This window comes from Macaca nemestrina, chromosome 11 (assembly GCF_043159975.1).
Source record: "Macaca nemestrina isolate mMacNem1 chromosome 11, mMacNem.hap1, whole genome shotgun sequence".
Taxonomy (NCBI): Eukaryota; Metazoa; Chordata; class Mammalia; order Primates; family Cercopithecidae; genus Macaca; species Macaca nemestrina.
This window is the reverse complement of record NC_092135.1, coordinates 108,064,153-108,083,783: the sequence shown is the minus strand read 5'-3', so window position 1 is coordinate 108,083,783 and position 19,631 is coordinate 108,064,153. Positions and strand designations below refer to the sequence as shown.

The window sequence follows — 19,631 nt, the reverse complement described above, 5'->3', positions numbered from 1 at the left end:
AGTGGATCCCCTTCTCCTTGGAAAAGTCAGCATGTTAGCACTATTCAAAATACAGATTTTAAAAAAAGTGCATTTAGTACTTTTACAGAAAATGTTGCTACAAAATAATAATATACACATATAATACCATAACTGAATATGTGCATTCTAAAGTTATATATTCTCTAAATTATGTAGTGCAAACTAAAACTCATATATAACACATTATTACCTATAGGCAATTTCCATCTTATAAATAAGACTTACGCATGATATAGATGGCCCACAGCAATCATTTAATTCATTCCATTTTTGAAATAATGAACACTAATATTAATATGTTAGTTATTTTTTATTACAAGAATATAGTATTTTAGCCACATTAAGAGTGTAATACTTTTCCAACTAGCCTATAGGAATTTATTAGCATTTTTCTAATATGTAATATATATTTGAAAAATACATATTATATATTATTTTTCAAATATATATTATATATTATTTTTCAAATATATATTATATATTATATATGTAAAACCTGTGTGTCTATATAATATATAATATATGTAATATCAGTATATATATAACAATATCTGTGTATGTTTAATATCTATTATACAGTATATATTACTGTATTATTTTCAGGAGGAAGGGTGGTAGAAGGGATAGGAAGGAAAGAAATTTTACAATGAGAACTATGAAACCATTAAGATCATTCCTTTGCACTCCTTTTTTCTCTTTCTCTGTTGTCTCCATTGCCTCTGAGGAACCTAAAGTTGAGAACAGTTGGAGTGAGGAAGCTGGGGAATGGAGGAGAAAGCCGAGCAAACCAGTTGAGGAATAAGTATGTTTGTGAGTAGGAGGCAGGGAGTACAGAGACAACTTAATCCCTATTCATTCCCCTAGTTCCTTACATTTGAGAATATACCCCATCAAAGTTGTAAGCTTGTGTCTTTATTATTAACACAGATATCCTGAAAGCAGTGGGAACTTTGGCCTAGAGAGTACTCTTTCTCAGTGGTGCAATCCTATCCCTGGTTGCTCAGGCTGACAGCAACAGGGGCAGGGCTCCTTAGGGTGCTCTGAAAGGAGTTAGGATAGAGTTAGATTGTTGTTTGGATGTTTGTAAATTTGGTATTTTAATTTATAAAATTGGGAGTGCTCAAATGTAAAGCACAAATAGAAATGCTAGTGACCAAATATCAGAAGATTCTATCAGGAAATATTCTGATTTCAATCTGAAATGTCCATATTCTGTGTATAATATGCCTTTAATTTTATTTTAATGTCATGCTTTTAATGCCAATAATTAAAACCAATTAGAAAAAAACTGCATGTATTTAAGTTAAGAAAATATTTTACAAGTCCAGCCTATCAGCCATATATGTTATTTTAGCTGCACATGTTTTAAACCAGCCAGTTCTTTACAGAGTTAAACTATACTTTCAAGTTTATATTTTCTGAATTCCAAGGGTTAAGAGGAAGCATAGATTCAAGTGCATTGTAGCATTAAAGGTGGTTTAATAATCAGTTTGTTTTCATTTCAACTTTCTCATTGTTTTTTGTCTAGGGGATAGTGGTCCTAGAAGAATGTCAGCTTCCAAAAGACATTTTGAAAAAACAAATGCAATTTGCAGACCAAGCAGCTTCACTAAACATTCTAGGGAATCCTCAGGTTCCCCAAGAGTGTCAAGATCCTGTACCGGAACAAGATTTTGAAATGTCACCAAGCAGCCCTACTTTACTTCTTCGAAACATCGAAAAACAGGTAAAGTCAAAGTAAGGATATCAGTGGTATGAAATAACTTTTCATCGATTTTATAAACTATTCAAATAAACATCATTATATGTGTATCTTCCTGGCATATGGGTTATTAAACTAGGCCATTTGGCATTAAATACAATTAAAATATTTGCCATATGACTGGTTTCCATTATAATACCAATATAATTAAATTTATTTAAATATGATATGTAAAGTAATGGTATTGTTATGGCCATAGGATGATTATTTTTACAGGGATTGGAAAATCTTTTTTCTGACAAAATTGTTTATCATTGGATTTTTTTCAAGGAGAGAGAACAGTGGTACCAGTTAATATGTCTTAATTGGTGTTTGACTAATTTATTGATCAAGATTTTTAGTGAAAGGTAATATTGGAATATGTATTTCTTCATAAAAAATGATTATGTAAATGTAAAGTCGAAAAAGCTCCTAACAATTACTTTGATTCCAAAGCCTTCCTTGATATTTAAATTCCATTGTGGATATCTCTACAAGCTTAATTATTCTGGCCAGTATATCCTATATCTGTCCTTGGAAATTGAACAATTTATTTTGATTTAGACTTTAGTGGCTCTTAAACAAACTCGGTTTCTAGGACTTTTTTACTTTAAAGCTGAGCCATTCTTCACCATAGTTGCATCATTACATTGTTTCTCTGGGAAATGATATAGATTCATGCCTGCCTGCATCTAATTTTCCTGAGTTTTTCTGACATACCAGGAAATAACTAAATACAGGTTACTGTATTGTTCCTGGTAAACCAAAATATGGTATAATTTCTTCCGCCCTGTATTTGTTAAATTTATAATTGCCCAGAGTTTTTCTTAATTGGAATGTATAATCAAGGCACTTATGAATATTTTGTAATTTAGAAAGCTGTTTGGTAATTATCTGATGTCAAATTAGAATGCACTTGACCATATAGGCAGTGATTTAAATTAGTTTTTGTTATATTTCTATATTCCCACTTTCCTCTTTCTTTTCCCTCCCCTCATTCAATAGGATCAAGTTGTGTTGATCCTAGTTCAGTTTGATCCTAGTTGTTTCACATTCTAGAGTAATTTATTTGCTTACTCAGTCAAATCTACTTTCACCATCTTTAGGTCACTACTTATTCATTGGAAATTCATTGGAAATTGTAATCTGATTAAATTAATTCTAAGATATTTTCATTTCTAAAAGATTTCTTGTACTTTTTCCTTTCTCCTTGGTATCCCCAGTTTTCTTAGGTTGGACCTGAGATGACATCAGAACTGCCTAATTTGCGGATCCTAGTTCAGAATGAAATTGTGGAGCCCTTTGTTAAAAAGTTATGAATTTAAAGACAGTGACAGTAGAGCACTAAGCAAGCATAGCCCCCATCTGCGCTTAGCCTGGTGCACAGGTTGCATGCCCATGAAGCTGGCCCTGGGTAGCATTTTAGGTCTCATTGCTGATGAACTATCAGGGGGCTTTGATAGTATAGGGAACCAAGAGTTGTGAGAGCAGTAATGGCTCCATGTAAGGAGAGCAGAAGAAAAAGATTCAGAAAGGGCAACAGCAATTACTTGTAGAGGTTGTTAATAAATTGCCTATGAACAAGTCATTTGTTCTTGAAATGTGGTAATAATGATTTTTATAGGCCAAGTTTTAAAAGCTTAAGTTGTTTTTAAATACTTGTTGGCCAGGCATGGTAGCTCATGCCTGTAATCCCAGCAGTTTGGGAGGCCAAGGTGGGCAGATCACTTGAACCCAAGAGTTTGAGACCAGGCTGGGCAACACAGGGAGACCCCGTCTCTACCAAAAATATGAAAATTAGCTGGCCTTGGTGGCACACACCTGTAGTCCCAGCTACTCAGAAGGCTGAGGTAGAAGGATCACTTAAGCCCAGGTGGCAGAGATTGCAGTAAGCCAGATGGCACCACTGCACTCTAACCTGGACGACAGAACTAGACACTATCTGAAACAAACAAAAAAACTTGTTGCAGAAGATAGTCTAGGAGTGAGTTAAGTGGTAGGGATAGCAAGCCCATTTTTATGCATGGTTTTCTTAGGATAATCTACTGATATATAACTGTTCACTCATAATCTTTCAACTTGACTAAAGTAGTTTTGTTAGAGTTGGAAGTTAACATATAAAGGCAATATTGAGTTGTAGACTATCATTTAAAAAATAACTTATTGATTCATAGTATTAATACATGCTCGCATTGTTAGATAATATATAGTTTATAAATTGAAAAGTATTAATACCTTATTTTTAGTACTTTAGGTCAGCTGTTCGCAGCATTTTTGACATGAGGGACTGGTTTTGTGGAAGACAGTTTTTCCACAGGGTGGGGGTGGGGGGATGGTTTTGAGATGAAACTGTTCCGCCTCAGATCATCAGGCACTAGAGTCTTATAAGGAGCAGCAACCTAGATCCCTTGCACGTGGATTTCACAGTATGGTTCGAGCTCCTATGAGAATCTAATGCTGTGGGTGGTCTGACAGGAGGCGGAGCTCAGGTGGTAATTCTTGCTGGCCTTCTGCCCACCTCCTGCTCCGCAGCCTGGTTTCTAACAGGCCATGGACAGGTACCCATCAGTAGCCCGGGGGTTGGGGACTTCTGCTTTAGGTGATTTAAAATGAATTTGCTACTGGTGTATTTACATTATAAATCTTGTTAAGAGTAGCTAGTGTTTTAACTTACAGTTGATTAGTTTTTGTTTTCAGAGTTCAAATTATGCTTCTCTTAATTTTACTTTTCTCATTCACATTTTCTCTGTGACTTTTCTATTCCCTGTATTCCCCATATGACTCAGGTATGCAAGATTTTATTGGGCCAGAGTAGGCTGATTCTTAGGGTAAAGATAGGGATTGTAATTTCCCCCTTCCTGGCCCATTATTCACATATATCCAACTAGCGACTTCCAGTGGCTTAAAAGATTTTAGATGATGTTTTTTGGAGGTGGAACAATCACAGGAGTGTTTTAGTGTTTCCAGTCAGAAGATATGAGATACTTCAGAATTTATTTGCATGACTAAACTAATGATTACTTGCTAAATGGATGAAGAATCCATTTCTATTGGTGATTTTAAAAATGAGCTTTAATCTAAAAACTGAGTAATAATTTTTAAAATGACATCATTAGGTGCATATTATCTTGAAAATAAATGATGAAAACATTTCAAGGTCTTTCTCATGAAAGACTTTTTGAAAGGATGAAATATTAGTCTTTATTATATTATTTAGTCTCATTTCTAATAGCATGTTATTAGTTTCATACAAATGATGCATTCTAAACTAATTATTCCATATACCCCTTTATTTCACAATAGAGTATCTTGCAGTATTGAAAATGTTGAACTACGTCTGTATGTTTTAAAAAGTTAGTCACACTATATTAAGTAGGAAAACTAGGTTTTAAAAAATTGATGTAGCCTGATTTAATTAAAATTATATGTGTGCATGTTGAATGTACACTCATGTTTACATATACTCAGGAAACTTAGTCTGGAGGGAGAAATATATACCTAAATGTTAGCTCTGGTTTTCTCTTTGAAGTATGATTACAGATGACTCTCTTTTCATTTTTAAAATGTCTGTATATTTTCCACTTCTTCTATGATGAATTACGGGTGTAATGAAAATAGTTGTCATTCTTTTGTAGAAATGTACTATTCCTTTTTATGTGGCCTTTGCTTATTATAATTGTGATTGTTTGAGAATATTTATGCATATTATAATAATTTAATATTTATTGCATATATTTAAATTTGGGACAAATGTCAGTGAAATCTTAGGTGCTAAAAAAAAAAAAAACCCTGATATTTTTGAATTAGGAAAAATATTGAGAAACAGTGTGCTGTTAGATTTAGGCCTGAATTTGAATCCTAGTTCTGTTTCATACCAACTTTATAGCCCTTGATCAAGCTACTTAATCTTTTTTTCTTTGCTAGAATTTACTCATCTGTACAGGTATTAATAATAGTGATGTCAGTACCTCTAATACTATCTTCTTTGCTGGTTAGTTGTAAAGATTAGAAATATTCTATGTGTGGTGCCTGATATAATGCCTGGCACATAGTAGGCACTTAATAAATTGTATCTGTGATTTTTAATTATTAATTTTCCTGCCTCAAGGGAAATATTATATAAAGGCTGTTAGCTGGGTTCAAATGTGTTAGATGATGGGATGGGTAGATGAAGGAACTATAATAAAAAAAGGATATGGAAAAGAATGTATAATTAAAGTATAGATTTATTTGTAATAAATGGAAAAATCAGTTGTATAAATTGTCTATCTAATAAAATGTTTACTGAAATAAAAACACGTGTCATGAGACGTTAAGCATTAATTGGCACTATACATGTGAGCTTTAACTCACATTTCTTGCTTAGCAGTAGTAAAAGGTTGACTGTTTCCTTGCAGAGTGCACAGTTGACTGAGATCATCAACAGTTTGATTGCCCCTCTCAACTTGTCCCCAACTTCATCACCCCTCTCTTCCAAATCCTGTAGCCATAAATGTCTGGCTAATGGCATTTGCAGGAGGTAGGTATCAATGGGATAGCTTAGCTTTTAAATTTGACTTTGCCTGTTTCATCTTATTTTGATTTTGTTTTGACATTTTAAGTATTATAGTTACTTTTTTTAATACATTAGGGACTGCTAGAGTACAATCAGTATACCATGGATACATTTTTTGATAATATTAAATTTACACAATTAAGGTAATGATAAATCTAGGAATGAGGGAGAAAGATTTCCGGGAAGTTTCATAATGTTTCTTAAAAAAAGAATAGCAGTGATAACATTTGCTATAGAAGTACTGCCTTATTTACGATACCTTCCATTTTGTAGCTTTGGTATTCTTGAGCTCCATGCTGTCCTTGCAATGCATTTTGAAGAGAAAAGACCCTAGATATAATTTAGGCACAGAAGATTGGTAGCTGTCACCCATTAGATTCAGCTTAAGTTTTAATCATTTTGTATTTTAGCTTTATATAAGGTAAATTTTTATCTGACTATAATTAATAACTCTGATAATTATTAGCAATTTATCTGTGTTATATTAGCAAAAATTTATATTCTATGAATCCTAATCCTTTTTTGGGAACAGCATTTGTTCTACTTTATTTTGTTTCCTTTTCTCTTAGAACTTTTCCTTTTGAAGATAAAATTAGAAGACATACTAATAGAATATCATTTTATGTGTGCGTTGTCTAATTTTTTTCAGGTAAAATTGGAATGTTGGCTTCTTTGCCTTAATTACCATAGACAACTAAGTATAATTTTATATTGGGAAATATTTGTATTAAAATTATATAATTTATTATTTTAATAACTTTCTAATATAGCATAAAATGAAAATTTATACCATGGTGAAAATTATGCTAAGTAGCCATCAAATTCTTTGTGAGATTAGTGGATATAAACAAAGTCTTAAAATAAAAAGCTGAGGTGGGCAGATTACGTGAGCTCAGGAGTTCGAGATCAGCCTGGCCAACGTGGAGAAACCCCGTCTCTATAAAAATACAAAAAATTAGCCAGGTGTGGTGGTGCGCTCCTGTAGTTCCAGCTACTCAAGAGCCTGAGGCACAAGAATCACTGGAACCTGGGAGATGGAGGCTGCAGTGAGCCAAGATCGCGCCACTGCACTCCAGCCTGGGTGACAGAGCAAGACTCTGTTTCCAAAAAATAAATAAATAAATAATAATAAATAAAAAGCTAACGTTTGATTTTTATTTCCAATTGGTTATTTTGAACATCTAATCTTTAATTTACTGTTTTATTTATATTGAGTTATGTATCCATTGTTCTATCGTGGGAACAGTTCTATTGGTTTTGCTTTATTTTTTCTCGACTTTATATTCATTCCTCATATCAATGATAAAACATGTTGAAAGTAAAGATTCTGTCATATAGTATGGGATAACTATGATATTTTCATTTATGAGAACATATCCTAATTAGGAAAGTCAGAATGTATGTGAATGAATTTTAAGCTGACCCATAAAACACATCAAATTGGTGTGTAAGCATTGTGATTTGGGGCTAATCCCATTTTAGATAATACTTTGTTTAACTAATCAAGTAGTACACAGTTGCACACATAGTTACATGTGTGTGTTCATGTGTTTGTGAATTTTCATTTTAATATACTTGCCTGTATTTCTGGTCATTCATTTGCAGAACATTGATTGCATAACTATTTATTGTATGCCACATAGTCAAAGTCCTAGGGACACAAATATGAAGACAGAAATCTTCACTTGTAAATAACTCAGTCTGGTTGGTGAAACATGTAACTACTTAATAAAATACTATGTAATAAAAATGGAATTGTGTGTAGTTGTTTGAATACTGGCTTTTAATAACTGTTACACTTGAAAAAGATACCTCATAAAGATATGTAGATCCAAATGAAAGAAATGGAAAATTGGCCATGCTTACTAAATTACGTTTTTTTAATTCTGTCTACTAGTAGTTCAAAGGTTTTTGTTGAAATCAGCTACTGAATACTGTCTTTCCTCATGTCAATTAGTTGTTGCTGCAGACTAATTGAAAAGATTTGCTTTCAAAAGTTTTAACAAGTTCAGAACCTATGAAAATGTTTTGATAGATTTAAAAGCAGATAAAAATTTTGTTTTTCATATTTCTGAAGTGTGCTGATATGTTTTAATTAATGACATTTTTGGCAACAATGAACTCTTTTTAAAATAGTTGCTACATAATGTGTATTTCAAAAAGCATTTATTTTCTCATTTTTTGTCAAAATATCATATTTTCCTTGCAGGAAAGGTATTTATTTTCTAACATTTTCTCGATAATGTAATACTTTATCTACTTTTTATCAAAGAGAGAGTGATCAAATTTAGAACAATTGATAGTTATCTAAAATGCATAGTTTATCTTTAAGTTTAATAGTTCTTTATAAATGCTTTGTTACCAGATAACCAGCAAACTACCATGTAAAACAAAAGATTTTGGGGGATACTCCTGACTCCTGATTTCATTAAAATGTTTTGTAAAGATGCCATAAATTGTGATAATATGTATAAAAAAGTCTATAAATCTATTTAACCAGAAACATAGAAACTAGACTATATTGCAGATAAGAAGAAGAATAACACTGAAGGAAAAGTAGCAAATTTTGAGGAAACGTGGTCTATTGTTTCATATGCCAAAGAGAGTACTGAAAATATCTGTTGGTTTTTTCAGTAATGAGTTGAGACTTTGGCAAGAGAGACTTTGACAAGAGCAGGATGGAGAAAGAGGTAAGAATGAATTAATAAGAGAATTGGAGAAGAAGTGGAGAGAGGGAGTCAAGATTACCCTTCAAGGCCACTGATTTTAAAGGCCATGATAAAAGGGACATACAAAGTCACAGAAAATATTTTTGTTTTTAAGATGGAGGAAATTTAAGCATCTTTATTAAAATAAAGGGAAAGGAAGGAGCCACAGGTGAGAAATGTAGAAACACCTTATCACAAAGTTATGGAGGTATCTTATTACAGAAAATATGCCTGTTCTTTAAAAGTAGTGTGAAATAGATTAAGATAGGTGTGGATGCATTTGTTTCTAAGGTGATAATAGAGTAGTTAAGAGTGGTAAAGGGAGCCTGAGGAGCTTTGACAAGCAAAACATTTTACCTTTTCCCTTCTTCCTTCTCATTTTCCCTCCCCTCCTCTCCTGTCCCCTTCTTTATTTTTGGAGCCTGAGTAACCACCCCTAGGAAAGGGTGTTAGTGGTTTATAAGAAGTTTTTTTTTTTTAATCCCTTAACTATAAATATGTTTATAATGAAAAGTACTTAATTGATGCTTATACAACTAGTTAAGAATTCAACTTTTAAAATATTCTCTAATTGAACTTTTTATAAAATAAATACATAGTAGTGAAATTCTACAAATCTAAGTTTTTAAATATTACTCATGTTTGAGAATATTACTATAGATTTTTAAAATTAATTGGAGATACAATTTTATATTATAGCATTATATGAAATAGCTTTGATTCAAAGATATCTGGATTGAAGTAATGTGAAATGTATCTCTATGAGCCTTTTGACACTGGGAGTAGAATATCAAATGAGGCCTAATTTTATTTCTTATGTCTTGCTATTTTCCAATACCTTTGTTATTTTTCCTTCACATAGTTCTATATGAAGAAAACATCTTTCAGATTCAAATGTTTATATGAGTAAGGGCTTAGTCTATTTAATGGTATTTCAGACTTGACAGTTAAACCACAAAGCACTTTCTGAAGACGTCCTTGTTAAGCATATAAATACTTCGCAGAAGCATATAAATACTATTAATGTGTTTATGTATTTATAATAAATGGGTAGGTAAGAAAACTCGTAAATATTTTTCAAAATTATAAAACATACATAACAAAAATGTACCATTTTGACTATTTTTAAATGTAAGTTTAATGGCATTAAATACAATCAAAATGTTGTATAATCATCACCACCATCCATCTTCAGAACTTTTCTTGTCTTCTCAAACTGAAACTCTGTACCCACTAAACAATAACTTCCCATTCTTCCTTGCTGTCAGCTTCTGGCAACTCCCACTTTACCTTCTATATGAATTTGACTACTCTAGGTACCTTATAAGTGGATCACACAGTGTTTGTCCTTTTGTGACAAACTTATTTTACTTACCATAGTATCAGAATTTATCTACGTTGTAGCCTGTGTGTCAAAATTCCCTTTTTAAGGGTGAATAATACTCTATTTTTATATAGACAACATTTGATCTGTGGATAGATATTTGATTGCCTCTGTCTCTTGGCTATTATGAACAAGGCTGCTATTAACATGGATGAACAAATATCTGTTTGAGTCCCTGCTTTTAATTGTTTTGGGTATTCTAGAAGTGAAATTGCTGGATTATGTGATAATTCTGTTTTTAAATTTTGTTTATTTCAAAAATGAGAAATTAGCAAATGTTAATTGCCAAGCCAAAAGCTAAGAGAAAGCCAGAGCTCAAAAAGTAAGCAAATCACAGCAGTCTGCTTTTTGTGAGGCTAAATTTAGACAAAATTAAATTGAAGTTTTGATATATTTTGGGGGAAGGGAGGAGAGAAACTAAAACTAAATCCAGCAAAATCAAGCTGAAGTTTTAATAGATTAAAGGTAAATCAGGCTGGTTGAGATGGCTGATGCCTGTAATCCCAGCACTTTGGAAAGCCAAGATGGGCAAATGGCTTGAGGCCAGGAGTTCAAGACTAGCCTGGCCAACATGGCAAAACCCCACCTCTACTAAAAATACAAAAATTAGCCAGGTGTGGTGATGCATGCCTGTAGTCCCAGCAACTTGGGAGGCTGAGGCACAAGAATCTCTTGAATCCAGGAGTCAGAGGTTGCAGTGAGCCAAGATCGTGCCACTGCCCTTCAGCCTGGGTGACAGAGTGTCTCAAAAAAATAAATAAATAAATAAATAACCTAGGTCGAAGCCCTTGGCTCTGCCCATGGCAGGAAGATGAAATAAAATCCTTGTATTTAGTAGGGACCATTCTCTTTCAGGGGCTATGCCATTACAGTAAAGGTAAATTAGAAGTAAAACTGTTTCCCTTTCTCCACCACTAGGGACCATAGGGAGATTTGCCTTGGGGCTAAGCAGAGCAGAAAATTAAAAAAAAAAAGCCTATCTTTGAGATGGCTAATCATGGTGGAGACTTTTTATGTGGATTTTCAGTCCAAATTTGCATCAATGAGTGATCCAAGAGATCGCTAGTTTTAAATGGTTCTGGAATGGCAGAGGCAAATGCAGATTTCCTCTGGAGGAAGGCACCTTCTTTTTTAGCCTTGGGAAATTCTCATGAATAATTTGCCAAGGGCAGGGGTTAACAAACAGTCAAATATAACCAAACATAAGGAGACAGAGCAAGAAGAGTAAGAATAAGGAGCACATAACAGACAGCAGAAAAAGATCATAAAGTTTTCAGACATTAGAATTATCAAACACTGATCACTTTAAAATGGTAGCCTAATTATAGAAATAAAAGATAGGCCTAAAATACCAGCAGGGAACAAACTATATCAAGTGACATAAGCATATTTGGAAAAAGGCTAAGTAAGACTTCTTAAAAATACTGAATATGATAACTAAGTAAGTGGTTTCTGCAGCAAACTGGACACAATTGAAGAGAGAATGTGTGACATAGAAGAAGTACCAGAAGAAAAGTTCCAAAATGTAGCAAAAGATATGAAACAATGGAAAATACAGAAGAGTCATTTTAAAATGTAGAGAATATAGTGAGAAGGCCTAATATGACACTTAGTTGGAGATGTGGAAGAAGCACTATAGAATGAAATAGAAGAAATATTTGAAGAGAGAGTGACTGAAAAATTACTTGAACTGATGAAAGACACCACATTCAGGAAGCCAAACACAGATTTTGGATCAGGACAACTAAAAAGAAATCTACCTCTGGACATAGAGGAAATGTGAAAAAACAAAGATAAATGGAATGTCCAAAAGCAACCAGAAGTGGGAGAAAGACATAATCTTAATTGAAATATAGACTGACAGCTGACTTCTCAATGGTAACAATAGGAGCCAGAGTACAGTGGAGTGGTACCATTAGTATGTTGAAAGAAAATAACCATTTACCTAGAAACTCTATACACAGAGAAATCATCTTTCAAGTCTGAGTGTGAAGGACAAACATTTGGAGACAAACCAAGGCTGAGAGAGTAGATTAGTAGACTCTAAACATAAAGGATATACTTTGGGCAGTAGTATATTATCTGGATGGAAAATTTGAGATGAAGAAGGGTTGAAGAACAGAATGGTAAGTAACCATATGGGCATGTGTAAGTGAACAGTAGTAAAATAAGTCTAGTGGGGCTAAAAAGAGTCTATAACAGCAATAACATAGAGGTCAGAAGGATAAAATGGATTCAAATTGTACTGAGGTGCTTGAATTATTCAGGATCTCAGTAAAAAGTACTGATTTGGCTTTCATTATTCCTAAATTAAGTATAATAGAAGAGCTTCACATAAGAGGGGCATTTCCTGAGTGCTAATAGTGTTCTGTTTCTTGACCTTTGAGTGGTGGTTATGGGAAAGTGGAAGAGTAAGGGGAGTTATTGCTTCATATTTACAAGCTAAACATGAGATAAATGCTTTAAGTACTTATGCATATGTATCTTACATTTTGTATTTTTTAAAAGGTTAAGAAAAATAGGATATAAACTATATACTTCAAAAAGGATAAATAGAAAATAGTCACATAGGAAGTCACATTTGCCTTCATAGTTTTGAAAAAATACTTAAATGACATTATTCATCCTAAACCTATGAACAAAATTTGACTAGTCCCACAGGAATGTGGTATTTAGTTTGTTGGTATGGAAACAAAATACTAAATCTTATTTCATGTTACCTTAAAATTTGGTGATGGGGACTGATCTAGTTGTTGAGTTTATAATTCTTACCCTTTAGCTGTCAAATCTGTCTTAATCTCAGATGTCTGTTCTGTCTTTCCTGAAAAAAGTCATCTTACATACTTTTAGAAGGCAATGAAAAATGTCTAAAGGAAAGGACCAATAGTTACAGTTATTTTAATTGTCCTCTGTGACCTGAAAAGCACTCTTAAATTTAGTTATGAATTTTGAGGTACACACTGAGCTGAAATGTGTAAATTAATACAAACATTAGATATTATAGTAGCAATATAATAGGAAGTTGCAGAATGTTTATAGATACAGGTAAAAAGGTATATTTAAAATTAACATGGCTGGGCATGGTGGCTCATGCCTGTAATCCCAAGACTTTGGAAGGCTGGGCAGGAGAATGGCTTGAGCCCAGGAGTTTGACACCAGCCTGAACAATATAGTGAGACCCCATCTCTACAAAAATTTTTTAAAATTAGCTGGGCATGGTGGTGCACACCTGTAGTCCCAGCTATTCAGGAAGCTGAGGTGGGAGGATCTCTTGAGTCAGGACAGTTGAGGCTGTAGTGAGCCATGATCATGCCACTGTACTTCCGCCTTGGTGACAGAGTGAGACCCTATCTCAAAAAAACCCAAAAAACAACAAAGCAGGACATTTGGTAATTTACCGTGATAATATATACTTTGTTTTACATAATCTTAAAATTATTATGGTGCCTAAATACTTATATTCTCTGTTCCAAAAAATTTATAAAGTCTTAACCCACATTTGTCAATCACTCAGTGTCCCCTCTAATCCAATTTCTACAGTAATATTATCTTGAAGGGTAAATGCTGGGTCTGTTAAAATGTAGTATGCTACTCAACAGAGCACTGACGAAGAGTTCAAATGTATGGCTTACAGTAAACATACCAGATATTGGGAAACAGTATATGGTTGTATGAGAAGTAAATGAAATAGCATTTATAAAAACTCAGAACAAAACTTGGCATGTAAGAAACAGCCTAATAATGTTAGCCATTGATATTTTAATGTGAGGACATAAAGTATATTAAACTTTTAGATATAGTCTTATTTATTTCTTATCTTAGATAGTATACTAGTCATTGATTCAGCTATTCTTACTCTTTAAAAACAAGTGCTTCAATGTGGACCTGAATTAGGGTAAGGATTTGGGGGCATTTGTAGGTATCCCTTCGCACACAACTGTGTAGATGGCACAGTAGGCCAGCTGTTACTAAAGACATTCATTATACAGTTACTAGGAGTCACTGAGGCACGATCTATTTTTCCATCATCTCTTGGGAAGTTGTTTTCTTTCTTGCCTTTGGTCTACTTCATTTGTATGGGACTCTGTAACTAAATCAAGCACTCTAAAAATCAGCATAAAAACACTGTTAGGTTTTATTCTCATACAAAATCTGTCTCCTCAAAAGACCATCTTGAGACTTTTAATCTCCCCTGCACCCCTCCCCCCAAAATTTTAACTTTTTATTTTTAATCAGTTGTAATGTTTTTATAATTTAGTGGCTTGAAGGCAAAGTAGTTATGAGAATACACAGCTTTTATGTATTTTGTTTGCTTTAGACATTTTGTGACCTTGGGCAGGTGTGTTAATTTTATACTGCACTTCTTTATTTTAAATTTAATGGAACATATTTTCTAAAGTAGTTACTAGTGTTAATATTCTTCCATTTTAAATATTTATTTTAAAGAATTCTATTTTTTCAAACAATTACACTAAAAGCATAAAGGTTCCAATCCAATCTGATGTATATATCTTTATAACATCACTGTTATGCTCTTTTGTATGTAATAATTTTATATTAGCCTAAATTGAGAACTGGTAAATATAGAGAAATTACTGTACTCAATGTGCCTTAATGACTTTAAACCCTACCCTAGAAACTATATGGAAAGAGGTATCCATGACAGTAAGAGGATTGTGGATTCCACTTAAGTTCCTTTTTCAATTAAACTGGGAAGAATTGTTTAAATAAAATGTCTTACACATTGCCTTTTTTGTGTGGTACTGAACTTAATTTTCTCCCCAAAATGTATCAGTCATTTAATGAGATTCTGCATAAGAAATTTAGGACACCCATTTGTGAGGGTAAATTCCGTTCATCAGGGCAAACACAGATTGCAGGTAGCCCTGGAACTGAGGAATAGCTTTGATTTTTGGTAACATTTGCAAGTCCACAGCTTCCTGATCAACCTTACACTACTCTGTAATTTCATATGTCTCTTTTTTGGTGTTGAAAACCCCACCTTCCTGATGTCTGGGTTTCCACAGCTGCTGCTGCTTAAAGTAAGCATCAGTAAGATGTTTGGGGATTTCTATTGCTGAAAGCAATTTTTGTGGAGGTGGCGATGGCAAATTTCTGGTGTGTTCCTTGTAGAGGAACTCGATTGAGGACTAGAGATCCAGTTACAAGTAACAAGCCAATGCCCACCTGCTTCAGGAAAACCACCTTCTTGCCTCTGTGGCGTCCAGTGAGGATGATCAGAATGCTCCTGGGAGCTGGCTTGCAGTTTTCTTACGTACTAACTGGCTTGGAGTTATTTGCTGTGGCTCAACAGCTTTCAAGGCACGTCTTCCCTAAGATAGTATCAAGGCAATTTGTGAAGTTTAACCACCTGGGTACCACTATTCTTGTCACCACCAACTGATTTTCTAATGGCTGCAAGAACCTTCTCCTTTCTGTTTTCAATCTTGGATTTAGAGGGTGAGTATTTCCTTTTATACATGTCTTTTCCTAGAATACATAGCAGATTGGGAGTATCTGCCAATTCTTCTGACAAGGACAGGATTTCGGCCTTTGGATTTTTAGCCTTGAAGTTACCCATTTTCACCTTGCCACTAGTGTCAGCCTTCTTGCCTTCAGGTTTCTTCTCCTTAGTATCCGGCTTCTCGACTTTTTCACCTGCCATCTTGCAAGATGGGAAAGAGCTGAACTTAAGTTTTTTGATAACTCAGGTTCATCACCATGATCACATTCTCAGGGGCTACTGAGATAAATAGCTGTATACCTATAAAACAATTCACTGAATAATCAACAAGTACCTACTGAGTGACTTCTGTGTGCCAGGCATTTGGATTGGGTACCAGGTATTTGGTAATGAACAAAACCAAATGGAATTTCTGTCCTTGTAATATAAAGTCTAGTTGTGAAAAAAAATGACACTACCTAAATGATCACACAGATGTATAATTTTAAACCTTGATCAAGTGCTATGAAGAAAATTTTCATTGTTAAGAATATTACTTTGGAATTAGATCACAGTTCAATCCCAAATTGACCAATTGGTAGTATTGTGATCCTGCACAGCAATCTGAATCACAGATAGAATGAGAACAGCCTGTTTTCTGGGTTGTGTTGTGAAGATCAAATGAGGTAACAAATGTGATATTATTTTGTTAATTTTTTACTTGCTTATTTGTCTTTCTGGACTTGAATGTAAGCTTCAGGAAAGTAAGAATTTTTTGGTCTATCTTACTTAACTGTTATTTTCCTTAGCACTTGGATCAGAGAGTCACATCATGGGCATGAATTAATATTTGTTGAATGAATGAAATGTTCATGATTTTTTGCCCGTACTCAGCATTCATAAGGAATATTTTGTACTTAACATATTTTTTCTTCCCTATCGTCAGATTGATATTCTGTTTGTTGCTCTCGTGGCTGTCTCCTGTAGTTCTGCTTCTCTTCATAATTTGACTTTGGACTAGAAAATCAGATAACCAATGTGATAGATGACACAGATGTCTCTGTAATAAGAGACATTTAAAAAAATCTGCAAGTAAGAGAGAAGGCCTCTCTTAAAAGTAACAGGAGGATGGCCAGGCATGGTGGCTCATGCCTGTTAATTCCAATAATTTGAGAAGCTGATGCAGGAGGATCACCAGGAGTTGAAATCCAGCTTGGGTAACATAGGAAGACTCCATCCCTACAAAAAAAAAAAAAAAAAAGTGAGCCAGATGTGTTGATGCGTGCAGTCTCAGCTGCTTGGGATGCTGAGGTGGGAGGATTGCTTGGTCCCAGGAGGTCAGGGCTGCAGGGAGCCGTGACCATGCCACTGCACTGCACCTAGGTGACAGAGCAAGACCCTGTCTCAAAAAAAAAGAAAAGAAAGAAACAGGAGTGAACTTTCATGCATAGACTTACTGAGATCTCTTTTTGTTATTTGAAGGCCTTTAAAAAATTTCAGCTACATTCTATATATATAGTTGATGTTGCCAGATAAGTAACCTCATAAATGAAATATTACAGTTCTTCTAATAAAGCATGCTTATTATAGCTTTATATCACATTATGTCATAATTTTTGTATATAATTAGGAGACATTTAAATTTTTAATTTTTAAAGGTTAGCCTCATTCTGTTTGTTTACTAATTTTTGTGGATCATATAGAACTTCTGTTTGATATAATTCTCTTAAGTATTTAAGTATTCATACTTAAATATGAATTCTTCATAATTTACGTATTAATTGTAATGATCTGTCCTCACAGTGCATTTAAAGTAAACGTACCTGGTTAATTATTTCCCAGGGCATGTTTGCACACTTGCTATTTATTGATTACTATTATCTTTTAATAACAATATCTCCTAGAAAAATGTCAGAGTTTTTTTTTTTAGCTTTATTAATCTTGGCAGTATGGTCTCAGATGACTCACCAGGAACTGTGCAACTAAGAAGATTGAGTCTTTAAACAAATGAAGCATTACATTTTATTATCATAGGGATAGTTTTTGGTTTTCAGATCTCATACTCTAAAATGAAGATAAAATGTTATAAATTAATCCTTGTTTATCCCATGGGGTATTATCTTTCAGAAAGTGAATTCCTACTTGAAATAGTGTCTAGATTTTTGTCATTGTTTTGTTTTTGCTTTAATGAGTTCCAGAATATGACATGAAATTAAATTCCAATGAATTATTGCCATGCTATTTATTTCTACTAATGATAATTATCTTGTGTGAAATGCAACTATCCTTTCTTAATTGGATATCATAATTGAAAAACTGCAGTTAGGCTGGCAAACTAATCACATAAAAAGTAATTTTTTTACCCTCAATATTTTCAATAGTCACTTCTCAGTTATGAGATAACATTGTTTGTTAGAAGCATATTCTAAGTTGATGTTTTCAGTATAATTTTGGATTCCTGTGAATGACAATATTATAATAATGATTAATATTTAATTATGATACATATTATATACATAGTTTACTTTTTCCTTTATACTCTTAATATAAGCCTAAAACCTAATCTTATATAAGAGAATATATTAACAAATTGTGATACAACCACTAGATCTAATATCATGTAACTATACAAAATTATGTATATAGAAAATGTATAATCATATGGAAACATGCTTATATTGGAATGTTAAGTGGAAAAATCAGGACATTAAAATTATAGTACAATATGATTTTATAGAAAAAAGATTTGAAGGGTATAAATGAAAACTGTATTTCTGTTGAGAAGATGGGATTTTGAAAAATATTTTAGCTTTTATTCAAGTTTTTTTGTGTTTTTGTTTTCCTTAAAATATAAAATAGTAATTATCTGTAAGTGTCTCAGATCAGACAAATATTTGACAAACTTTATGTCTCAATTATCAAGTAGAAAAGTATGGCTATCGGTTTCCTCATCTTTTTGCCTTTGTGTATTAAAACGTCCCACTTTAAGTTAAGAGCCAGAGATAAGAATGACAGGTAGTTCTATAATAAATTGGCATTTTCTCCATCTACTTTTATTGTGGAAAACTTCAGACATATAGAAAGCATAGTAAAGTGAACCCACATATTCTCAGCTTTAACAGTTTTCAAAATTTTGCTAATTCTTTTATTCCTTTTCCTGACACACACTTTCTTTTTCTAGGCGTTTGTAAAGCAGTTTCTAGTGATGGTTATTTTAACTGTAAATAGTTCTTTATATTTCATTGATAAGCCTTTTAACATACCACTTTATTATCAGATTTAATACTGTTAACCATAATTTGTTTGTTTTGACATTCTCTATCCATATTCAAATTTCTGCAGTTGTCTCAAAATTATCTTTTTACGATTAATTTGTTAAAACCAGTATCCAAAGTCCATAAATTACATTTGGTTACTATGTCTCCTAAGTCTCTTTTATTTTCAAAAGCCATTTCAAAATGTATTAGACATCCTAATAAAAGAGAAAAAAAAGTCTGGGCCTGGTGGCTTATGCCTGTAATCCCAGAACTTTGGGAGAGAGGAGGGAGGAGGGAAGAAGAGGAGAAGAGGGGAGGAGGTAGGAGTGAAGGGAAGAGGAGGGGAGGGAGGAGAGGAGGACAGGTGGGTGGATCATGAGGTGAAGAGATTGAGACCATCCTAGCCAACATGATGAAACCGTGTCTCTACTAAAAAATACAAAAATTATCTGGGCGTGGTGGCACACACCTGTAGTCCCAGCTACTTGGGAGGCTCAGGCAGGAGAATCGCTTGAACCTGGG

At 33.5% G+C, this 19,631-nt stretch overlaps 1 protein-coding gene and 1 pseudogene across 6 annotated transcripts in view; one reads left to right on the top strand and one right to left on the bottom strand.

Moving 5' to 3' along the window:
* LOC105481132 (KAT8 regulatory NSL complex subunit 1 like) overlaps positions 1-19,631 on the top strand; it is a 139,366-nt gene that overhangs the window by 56,640 nt on the left and 63,095 nt on the right. For all 6 annotated transcript variants that reach the window (XM_011740455.3, XM_011740451.3, XM_011740453.3 and 3 more), the window contains exons 4-5: positions 1,550-1,747; positions 6,160-6,281. In XM_011740455.3, coding sequence (XP_011738757.2) covers positions 1,550-1,747; positions 6,160-6,281 — 320 coding nt within the window. The remainder of the gene's footprint in view (positions 1-1,549; positions 1,748-6,159; positions 6,282-19,631) is intronic.
* LOC139357301 (large ribosomal subunit protein eL6 pseudogene) lies at positions 13,083-18,486 on the bottom strand (annotated as a pseudogene).